This window comes from Populus euphratica, unplaced genomic scaffold (genome assembly GCF_000495115.2).
Source record: "Populus euphratica unplaced genomic scaffold, PopEup_1.0 scaffold522.1, whole genome shotgun sequence".
Lineage (NCBI taxonomy): Eukaryota > Viridiplantae > Streptophyta > Magnoliopsida > Malpighiales > Salicaceae > Populus > Populus euphratica.
In genome coordinates this window covers 62,757-74,634 of record NW_011500397.1, presented here as the reverse complement: position 1 = coordinate 74,634, position 11,878 = coordinate 62,757, and the positions used below count along the sequence as shown (strand labels likewise).

Genomic DNA, 11,878 nt, shown 5'->3' with positions numbered 1-11,878 from the left:
AACTCTTGACTTGGTGACAATCCTTATCGTCTCTTGTCTACCCAAAACGTCATTGATAACGTTAGAATTAGAGCCATTTGCCACATGAAAGTTATAGAAAATTATCTAGAAAATTATCTCAACTTTCTAGAAAGAAAAAAAATAAAGGTCATTTGGACTATTAGAACTTCAGATATGGGTCAAATACTAAACAGTGCTCGGGGCTGTAGGGCAGATTCAGACTTCTTTATTATTGCTACAATTTAGACTTGAAAATGATATTTTTAAATCTTGGACTTCATATGAAAGTTGTAAACCTAGGTCTTACCTTTTCATCCATATAATGCAGACCTCAATCCGAGATCTACAGCTCCAGATATGACCCAATTACCGAACAGTATTCTGGTTTGAACTGCATCAACATCTTTTTTCTAAGTTTGGTCATCTCTTTGCTCTTTCAATATCAGTTTTTAAATTCATCAATCAATCCTTTTATTTATTGATAGGCTTGCATTTAAAATGAACATTTACCACAGATTAAAGGTATCTTATATTATTAAATATGTTATTATAAAACATGCTTTAATTAAGAAGTTATTAATACTTCAAGTGCAAAATGATGATATAAAACCTTGATAAAAATACACTTTTAAGTACTGATCAACTAGCATGTGCAACGCTTGTGCTAACAAGTGAGAAATACTCATGCACTTTATATAATGCATGTGATATCTTATAGTGGCCAGTGTCGTTTTCCACAATACATTGAAAACATCACATCGTCCTTTACCTAATGATCAAACATATTTTCATGATGGAGTAATGATTGAGCTTTGGTGAATTTGTTTTCTTTTCTTTAATCTTCTCTCTCTCTTTACCTTAGATTTCATACTAGTCCTAGTCCTTTCACAAATTAAATGTTTCTTATCAGTTTATATTTATATCAATTTTTATTTTTATTTTTTTATTGTTATTTGTTTTACTTTTAATACTTTTTAAAATTGATTTTTTTTAATTTCATCCCTCGTATTTGATTTCATTTAATTGTAATATCTGATTTGGTCTAATCATGTTGATTGCAATTTTTTACTATTGATGATTTTCTCTTCTTTTTTTTTAATTTCTTTCATTAATTTTTTGTTTTATTTAATTGTTATATCAAATTTAGTCCTGATTCTTTTGTTTGGATTTTTTAATCTTTTTCTTGATTTATTTTATTTTTTAATTTTGTCCATCAATATTTTGTTTCATTTAATTTTTATATCAAACTCGGTCCATATTCTTTAGATTGCTCTTTATTTTACTTTTTTAATTTTGAATGATTAGAAATTTTTCTTCATGATTTTTTCATGTTTTACTTTTAGGGGGTAATCTCGGTCTCATAACCCGGATTTTAAAGATTAAACGGATTAAACTTAGATATTTTTTAGGTTTTTTTTAATTTTTTTCAATTTCATCTTTGATATTATATTATTAAGCCTTGAGCTTTGTGATTTTTTAATATTTTTTATTTGATGTTATCCTGATCTCATATCTTGGATTGTGGGGCTAGTCGAGTGAACCTAACTTGACTTGGGTTTTTTATGTTCTTTTAATTGTTTTTTTTTTCTAATTTCTCATCTCATTATTTAATTTGCTTGAGAGTTAAATTCTATTATTTTTATTTAATTTGTATGAACGAAATTATCTTGATCTCACAATCAGCAACAGATTTAACATGCTGACTTGAGTTAGGTTGTTGTGTTTTTTTTTAATTGATTATTTTTTTTGTTTATCTTTCAATATTTAATTTGCTAATAATTTAGGTTTGAATTTTCTCTCTTTTTAAGGTTATTTTATTATTATTTAATTTTTTCTTTGTTATCAAATAAGATTATTAAAATTTATTAAAAATATTTAGATAGTATTTTTTTATAATATTTGTAAATGTTTTTTTAATTAGTCATTGACTTTTTTAATTATATTATTAAATTAACCAAAATCATAAAAATATTATCATCATCATCATCATCATCATCATAAGCCAACTATCGCGGCAAAGCATGGATAACCTATTTATTTGCATTAAGAACTAAACAAAAAGAAAAGAAGACGAAGGAGAGTTGAAAATGCTTGTACAAAGTTCTTATATAAGAGTAAAATATGAAGCATAACTATAAATAAATATGAAGATATTTTACCGTTCAATTAAACTGGATGTAAATCATAAAAACGAAACAACCCCAAAAAGCTGAATTCAGCACGTAAACCCTGAAGATTTGCATATTCAAATGCCAATAAACGTTGAACAAATCAAAGATAATAAAAAAATATTAATAAACATAATGAAACACCATTCGAAGGGTCCGATCCCACTTTGCGTGAATTTTGCTTTGATATTTTACGCAGTTCACATTGTATACAAATTATGGACACTTTATATATTGTTAATCTATATACAGATCTAACAAATGATTGATGATGCAAGTACAATCAATATCTTGTATTGAGAAAATCAAAAGCTTGCTGTACACTTTCAATGGATGCAAAAGCAGATGCTGGAAAGAAAGCAGGCATCTACATTATCACTGTCCTCCCCATCCCTTTCACCATTTGGGAAAACGTAGATAAGTTATAGTCAACCTCCTTTCCCATCGTTAGCTAATTGACGGCAACATTGGGTTCATGTCAAATCCAGATCCCCCAAAACTACCAGGCTCGGCATGCTTAACCCTGCCAAAATAGCGGATGTGACGCAGTAGCCTGGCTAGGAAGGTGTTATGACATATTGTTGAGCTATCACAGACAACTGCTACGTGTTTGCGCGCCCTTGTAATGGCAACATTCGTTCGCTTGCTATCCCCCAGGAATCCAACAGCTCCTAAGGTGTTTGAGCGGACCTAATAAACAGGGAAAGGTTAAATATAGTTTGCTATTTGAAATATGAGAAAATGATTTGCAACGATTGTATAGAGAGTCTATTACTTACTGCCATTGATTATTAGAGGTCAACAGGTGGAAATGAAATATTTTTCTTCTGACAAGTATTTGAATGTGAAATGCAGGGTTATTCAGGCCTACTCAGTTTAGAAAAAAATGGCCAACACAGATGCCAGGCCAGCTTAAAGTAGCTGGGACTTGAAAGGTCATCTCACCCTCCAATGAGTTCCTATTCTACAATGCAATACAATATATGTCATATGATACCAAGTCATGATCTGTGCAAGTAGCCATGTAGAGAGGAGAGAACTGAGCAGTAAAAGGCCCCTGGATATATTCAGTTTTGATCGTATGCTCATAGTGACATTCAAGAGAAAATTGCACCACCTTATGTCAATGATAAGATATGTCATCCCTACATGGAATAATCTATAATAAATCATGCTTTTTAACATAGAAAGTCATCCCTACATGCAGGGACAGTTCTGGCTATTGAAGCAACATAATCAAACATTAATATTATACACATTATTATATTAGGATCTACTATACAAAAAGTTAGCTAAGTGTGTGTGCGTGTGCGTGTGTGTGTTGAAATAGAATACGAAGCAGCGTGTGTGTGTGTTGAAATAGAATACGAAGCAACAACACAAGATTATAGTTCATGACGATATCTTCCCTTTCTCTCAAGCTAATTCTCTCCTTTGTTGTATTATGATGTCAGAGCTTACTACACAACTGCACTTATGGCTATTTCAATAAATCACTCTCCTTTACAATCCTCTTCTACATCACAACCCCTGACACATTACCTTGATGGTGCCACCTCTTGCAACTCTAAAGTTGTCCGCTCTAGACCAACAACCCACAATAGCTGCAACCTTTAACATGTGCACCACTATCTCTCTCTGAAACTTGCAAACAAAAACCATATTTTTTTGGAAAGCACATGTTTAGCTCTTTTTATAGGTCAGGGCTTATTTTAATTCCAAAAAGGGAGCCAATCCATGTGGGTGCAACATGACCAACTACTCATTAGCATACTAATTGCCTCCCTATTCGGTGAGTTATTGTCTCCAATCATTGATTATTTGTGCACTCAACCCTGATTGAGCTATGCTACAAAAATGATTAAAGGCATCATTACCTTCTTACAACGTGGAAAGACATAGTGATGAACTCATAGATGTTGGTAAACCTTTTGACCCATTAGATTTCAATCATTACTTATTAAAAGGACCTTCTACAAAGTTTAAAGACCTTGTAACAACCCTTACGATTTGGAAAGAATTGGTATCTTTTACTAAACCGTACTCTTAATTGCTAAGTCGTGAATTTGTCAGCAAACAGCAATTTTTAGAACTTCTCTATTCAACAAGACAGTGATACCAAGACCCTCCAACCGTTCACTCACCTTGCTTGCTCCATTGTTCCCCAACCAAGCTCTAGTCAGTATTCTAATAATAACTTCTCCTATGACCGTAGAGGGTTTGGCCATCTTGGACAACGTCATAGAGAGCATGGGTGGGGTCCAGCCCATAATTCCTTTCATAATTTTGAATCTTGACAAACATCGGAATCAATCCACTTCGCATCACCGTCCACGGTGTCAATTATATGGCAGTTGGGATTGTTTACCTTTTGGACCAACAATAGAGGTAATAATCATTCTCGATAGTCTTTATAGATTTTGGTACTCAATTTTTTGGTTCTGATTCTCCTCATTAACACCCAAATACTGGAGCCACTCATCATGTCACTCCAGATATTACTAGTCTCTCACATGTAGAGTCATATGGTGGTTCGGGTGACGAACTACTGGGTTGGTTTCTATACATTACAAAGTAAAAAATAATACATGAATGTTAAATCCATGTGCATGCCAATCTGACCGGCCTGATAAGGCCGGTAAAAAACTAAAATCATAAAGAAAGAAAAATCTGTAAAAATATTCTGCAGCGTTCCTAATTTTAATTTTAAGCAGAGGAAGGAATAGACCGTATTAGTCTTTAGTATAAAAGGAACTATACCATTGATATAATTACTGCATCAGCCTCTCGACCTTGAAAGCTATCAATAGTTGCAATCTCTACACCATCCGCCTCTGGAAGTTCATCTAGCCTCTCCCTCAAGAGTTGTACCTGAGCAACATATGGTGATTGCACCGCAATAGCTGTTGGTCTAACACCTGCACAGTTGAATTAATTTAGCTAAGGAATTCATGGAGCCACAAAGTTTGGTTCTGTGAAACTAGGAATGATAGTCTAGAGCCATTCCTTCATTTAGCACAAATGAGACTATAAGAACTATTAAACAACACAGATGTTAAAAGAGGGAGGAACAGTGAATTTACAAATCAAAGTAGTGTTTCTACAACATTACCATGTGATGCAGAAGACTAAAAAGTGTTCTAAAATACATTTTATATAGTACGTGCAATGTTTGGGAAATTACAAAAACGAATTTAAGTTCTATCTGTGACTTTCGCTCATCATTGAACAAATTTCTGGTAACAATGGGAATGCTGAAACACATTAGCAGTTAATTTATATGTACGAGTAATGAGCATTTTACCTGAAAAAATTAAAGAGGACACATGCTGCACAACAATATCTGCTTCGCCTTCATTATAAAATGAGCCTGTTCCAGCTGGGTCTAAATGCTCCTCACAGCCCACTGACAAACTTCCATATGGCATTCTTGTATCAAGCAACAGCAATGGGCATTGTGTGATCCAAGTGGGCTGCAACAACACATACAACAGTCAAGGAAATGCCTTACATCTAAAGTACAATATTGCAAGGACAATTGCAACTTATCAGCTCCAAAAACTTCCAACAAATCACATTGTGATCACAAAAACATTGATTTTCCATATGGTGATATTCAAGAATAATATGCCTTCAAGAAGTAAATGAACTTGCTATGTTTTCCATTTAGCAGACATTTGTTAGTGTAAATGCTTCTAGAAAATAATTCATGTCACACATCATGAAAAAAGTAGTGCTTCTAACAAAGTGCAAGAAAAAAAAAAGGGAATACACAGAGGGAGAGAATGATAGGTTCCACAAATCTATTCAGCTTGAAATATTTTTCTTTATTTGCCAGTTTGACTTGTTACTATCTCCTCTACAATTAATCAAGAAAGATGGTGTGGAAACTTAACCATATGCCATGGAGATCTTCATTGTGTAACCAGCTACAAAATCAATGGTAAGTGGGAGGATGGCCAACAACCTTAAAGAACCCAGGGAAAAATAGAGAAGAAAGTGTGGAAGAAGTATAAATGATTTTTTACCTTAACAAATGGAGAATCTACAAGAAGATGTGAAGCGACAGTTGAAGACGACTTCAGTAATCCACTATACATCTCCTTTGAGGCCCAACTGGCAATTGCATCATTCATACGATATTGTGTTGTTAACTTGGTTGCAAGGACCCCTTCATGCAAAGTGGAAGCTCTTTCCAAGAGAGAGACTCCAAGGCCGCCCTCCAAGGCTTTTCTAGATAGGATCACTGGTGCAAGTTGGCATTGATCCCCAGCAAGAATACAACGTTTGCCCTGCAATATAGGAATCCAGCAAGAAGGTTCAATTGCCTGCCCTGCTTCATCCATAACAACCAGGTCAAAAGCATCCAGCCTTCGAATCAATGGATCCGCTGCTCCAGTGTTAGTGGCAAGCACTACCTGTGCACTCGAGAGCACCTCCCTCACAGTCTCTTTCTCCTTTTTCTTCAGTGTCTTTCCAAGCTGTTTCAAAAGCTGGCGTATACCAGCAGCTAAAGAATCATCCTTTAGACAATGACTCAGGTCTTTTCTTAAATCAGACTTCTTTCTTTCAAACTCTGTTCGGAATGCTGCAAGCTTAGAATTCACTATATCACCTAGAGACTTTGATGCAACTGCTGAAGAAATACGTGCTGGATTACCAACCCGCACAATGTTCAACCCAATATTTGATAGCTTCTCAACCATATTGTCAACAGCTGCATTCGTAGGTGCTGTCACCAGCACCCTTTCACCTTTCCCAACAGCAAGTGCAATAAGTTCCTTAAGCAAGCCTGACTTCCCAGTACCAGGAGGCCCCTGGATTATCAAAAATGGTCGTTTCTTGTTCAACCCCAGGGTAATTGCTCTTCGCTGGGAATCATCAAAAGGTTTCCCCAAATGTTCATCAAGGTCTGCTTCATCCCAACTTGCCAAATCATTCTCCTCCAACCAAGCAACATCTTCCTTATCACCAAATAATGTAGCCACAACAGCAATTGAAGGATTTTTCTTGTGCAGACCCTTCTTCTGAAGCAGCATCAGGGCCTCACAATTGCGCTTCAAAATAAGAACAGTACAATCTATTAAATATAGATGAATATAAACTGCTGATACAACTGAAAAGAGAATCTGAGAAGCATGGAACAGATATTTTCCACCATTTTTTAACATGCAGTAGAGATTTATCACCCAACTATGTTCAAATGGTAGTCAGCATGCAGAACTAAAACAAAAAGTTTGCTGGCAAGTATTAAAGCAGGTGGCAGACTGATGCCTAAAACAAATGGCACCAAGAGAAGGCACCTAATCGTCATGACAATCTACACCTCATGTAATGGAGTGCTCATGGTTGTGATATATGATCTCTGCAGAGAACTAAATTGACAAAGAAATTTGTGGTTGAGTTTTTCCCTTGGTAAATTGAAGCCCTGAGGCAACATTTCTATTGCATTGATGCACCATCAAGTCATTCCCCTATGACTTATGGGCCGTTCAACACATTATAAAGTAACTAACTAAATTGAAAACAAAAATAAGATAATGAAAAAAAGAAGAAGCATGAATACATGAATTGTTTGCTGTGCTCCGTTTGCTTTAAAATGTATTTTTAAGCGGAATCTCCCATTAAATTTTACTAACTTCTCACGTTTTGCTTATAACTTCAGCCATTTTGCTTATACCAGTAGCTAAACGTGAGAAGTTTTCTCTCTATCATGATATTACTTAAATGGTATTCAACTCATATTTGGTGTGATGCTTGCCACAGGTAGAATTAAGTGAAAGGAAAATCATGGTAGCCCTGCTATTGCTATCATTCACAGCACCACAGTTTGAGATGCTAAATGGATATAGTTTTTCAAGTTTTCTATGGAAGAGCTTCTTTAAATTCTTCAATGTTTCAGCAAACATAGCACAATGGTCTTTAAAAGAACAGTACTTTCAGCTGGTAATGGAGTTGGCAATTTGAAGAACAGTCAAAGGTACAAAAGGGATCAGAAACAAACCAAAAGAAATAAAATATCAAAGAAACCAATCCATTTGCTGAACATTGCTAAATGATCCAGCTCTTAAAATCCGGAGAGGCTCAGAACCAACGCTTCAGAACATCTCTGAGCTCCCTATGTGAGTGAGACACAAATTACATGGAGAAAGTGACACCAAAAAAGAAGTTTAGCTTAACTGGGAGCTTAAGAATCCTACTGGTAAAAAAATGACTTGAGCATTGTGTGTTAAGATACTCAATGCAGAATTGGATTGGAGTAATTTCCCTTAAAATCTTGATGTTATCAACACTTAGAAAGTTCTGGACAGCCTAATTTGAAGTTGCGGAGCAAGATAGCTCATAAACAGGAGTAGGCCTATACACTTCAACTTCAGAATGCAACAGATTGTGTTGGTCTAAGAGAGGGATGTTTACCTCTGAAAGCATGCATGCAAAGGATAACTATATATGATGCATGTAACAAATACCTCATATGTGACAGCATCAGCCAATCCATGAATACGATCAATGCGCACACTCTTGCCAGAGAGCTTAGAGAAGGTAGGATCACCATGACGAGATTCTAAAGCCACACTGATGCTGCAGCCATCTTCCCCAAGGTTGTTCACAAATCCCTGTAAGCAAGAAGTTGCACCGGCACCCCTGCTATCACATATTCTCACACAAACCATTTCTCCCGGCGAAAGGGTTGTAGGAGGCAATCGATGATTTCCTTCAACTCGAAACAATACCAAGTGCATTCCTCCTAATCCTGTATAAACAGCACACTTCAAATATTATTTGATTGGAATTTATTGTTTTAGTTAGCAAGTATGAGTTGCAGAGATCAAAGCATGGACAATCACTCTTGATAAAGATAATTACTAAGTAACCTGTAGATGTGCTAACAGCATACAAGTTGCAGATGGTGTCACAAAGCTCTTGCTGACCCTGGCCATGGCTAACCAAGAATTCAATTGGTTTAGATGAATCAGAACTTTCATCAAGTGTAGGAACGGCATTCAGTTCTTCTTGCGTAAACTCCAATTCAGCATCCCTCTCTATACGAAGCAATTCAGACATTTGATTTGTGAACTCATTAATTCTGCCCTGTATAGCCTTCGCCTTCTCCAAGTCCATCCCTAAAACCCCTTGGAGAGGCTTTGATTGAGTAGCCTTCCTCGCAATTGCTCTATGCTGAGCTGCAATGGCACTATCTCAGTCCAAACTCTCATACATGTTCATTAGAAAAACACAGGTGCAATAAGCAACTATGCACAATTTGAATTGCTTTCAGTTTGTATACAGCATTAAACAACTAGTTATTCTCCAAGTTTACAATTGAAAAGGAAAGATCTTTTTGGAGCAATAAGCAAGATTTTATCAACCCTGTAACCAATCACTTTACACATGGAATTTCATAGTACAAACAAACTTAAAAAACTCTATGACCCAAATGAACAGTCAATTCCTCCGAGATTCTAAGCTATCAAATAGACAAAGGTAAAGAAAGAAAACCTGAATTGGCAAGCTCCTTGAGCAACTTCCAAGACTCAGTCTGTTGCCAATCTTGAACCAACCCTTTACGCTTCAAGTCTTGAAGAACCTCCCTCAATTCTCTCTGGAAATGATCAAATAGCGTGGGATAATGAGTGCAAGCCTTCAAGCAAATAGCTTCGAGACCGAGAGGCATAGGAACAGCATTAAGATAAGGCTGTGCTTGCATAACAAATGTCAAGCCAGGCCCCATTCTCTGTCTCAATTCCGTAAACTCCCCTTGCGCCTCGGCTGAAGCAAACTCTCTAGCCATTGCTCTCATTGCCTGAGAAATCCACTTCACGACACTCTTTCCAAGATCTTTACGCCCCAGCGGGTCTCCATTCTCCTTAAGCGTGCACACACTCATGTTCTTTTCTTGCTTTTCCACCACAACTTGCTTAGCAGAAGCAGGCGCAGGAGCATGGATATTACTGGTACTGATACCACAAGAACCTGTTGTGTATGGTTTAGTGATATCACTAAATGTGCTATTGCTGCTGCTGCTCCTTTTGCTTCTATTGAGCGATCTTCTCTTTTTTGTTGGGGTTCTGGGCTTCGTAGAACCATTACTGCTGCTGTTCCAAATGGTAAGTGATTGTTGGAATGTCGAAACAGAATGGAAATGGGATTTATGAGTAAGGAATTGTGGAGAAGAAATGGCTACATAACGAGGAAGCCAAGGTAGGCTCAAGCAATTCCCACTTGGTAGATGCTTCCATAAAAAGCTGCTTGTTTCCATTTCTTTTTCAGTATGGAAACCAGCCCACCTACCCCCACTCCCTCTCTGTGTTTCCTTCCCTCGCTCTAATTTCTATAACAACATTACATGTCTAGCTTTGAACATCACACACCAGACTATGATATTTCTTCCTTAATAATTCTTTGAGGTGTTTTTATTTATTGATATTGGAGATATTTTCTTGAGAGGAAATGTGGGTTTTTGTTTCTTTATCAACACAACTGTTTTCAGATCAATTAATTTAAAAATGCACTTCTCACATCTTAAAATAATAATAATAATAATAATAATAAATATTAGATTTCATTTTAAATTTATAAAACTAAAAAATTCATTTTTTTTCTTCGAACCAACCCATCATAAATACAAATATATAGAAATATGTGGTTATAACTTGTTTGGAACATATTTGAAATCATGTCTTTTAAATTTAAAAAAAAAATTAATATTTTTATTATTTATAATGGTTATAAGCTTATTTAAAATACATTTGAAATCATGTTTTTTAAATTGTAAAAAATAAAATTTAATTATTATTTTGATGTTTTTATATTAAAAATATTTTTTTAAAAATAAAAGATTATTTTAATATATTTTTAGAAAGAAAACATTTTAAGTAAATAAAAAAATAATTTTTTTACTTTTTTAATTATAAAAAAGAATTTTTTTGTTTTTTTTTTTTTTGAACGAGAGAAAAGAGTGGTCGTTAAGATGGAAGTAGTGGGGCAGAGGAGATCTAACAAGTAGTGCTGTGATTGGCTGACCTCTTGATTCTCAGTCGTCCGGTAGGCGTGGATGCGTGGGACTGTGGGGTGGATTTGAGGTTAACGTGTTCTCTTGCAGTTCTATCCTTTTCTTTGTCTTTTCCTCTCATTTATTTATTTTGTGGCCATTAGCATTTTTTCGTGGCATCAATGGAATTCCGAGAATGCCACTTTCCAATTAGAGTCCAGACATTGGGAGGAGAGGGCATGAGACAAATGGTCCATCCTCCACCAGGAACATGTGAAGGTGGGGGAAGAGCAACGTCAATATTTATTTATTTATTAATTTCCAACTTTCATGTGAAGGAGATCATCTTCGAAAGAAACCGAGCTTTATAAAATTTGTTTCAAGTGTAAGATATCCTAAGGGTTTTCAGAATGAAAACCGTATTAGGTGATAGTAATTATAATTTAAAATATTTTAAAAAATATATATTAAAATTTTATTATATAAATTTTATTTTTTATATTGGAATGATTTAAAAATATAAAAATAATTAATTTTTAATAAAAATAAAATTTTAAATTTTTAGAAAATATTTTTCAACCTTATTTTCAAATATTACTGGAAATAAAATCCATCTCAAATAAATTATTTATAATGAAATTGAAAAATCTTTTTTTTGTTACAATATAGAGAATTTATCAATTAATTTTCGAATTAAATATCTAAAAAAATGGAGGAT

The 11,878-nt window shown here is 34.9% G+C and overlaps 1 protein-coding gene across 2 annotated transcripts; it reads right to left on the bottom strand.

The window, feature by feature from the left end:
* Positions 1-2,283: 2,283 nt before the first annotated feature.
* On the bottom strand, positions 2,284-10,647 carry LOC105114394 (P-loop containing nucleoside triphosphate hydrolases superfamily protein). 2 transcript variants are annotated; one of them, XM_011010924.1, is made up of 7 exons: positions 9,669-10,647; positions 9,044-9,352; positions 8,639-8,922; positions 6,197-7,225; positions 5,473-5,641; positions 4,929-5,086; positions 2,284-2,858 (listed from the first exon to the last, which is right to left on the bottom strand). In XM_011010924.1, exons 1-7 carry the CDS (start codon positions 10,426-10,428, stop codon positions 2,616-2,618), a joined length of 2,952 nt encoding a protein of 983 aa, XP_011009226.1. In that variant the 5' UTR covers positions 10,429-10,647; the 3' UTR covers positions 2,284-2,615. The 2 variants fall into 2 exon arrangements, with proteins under 2 accessions (XP_011009226.1, XP_011009227.1); XM_011010925.1 differs by lacking the exons at positions 2,284-2,858; positions 4,929-5,086 and adding an exon at positions 5,362-5,377 and having other exon boundaries at positions 5,409-5,641.
* Between the last annotated feature and the right edge of the window lie 1,231 nt (positions 10,648-11,878).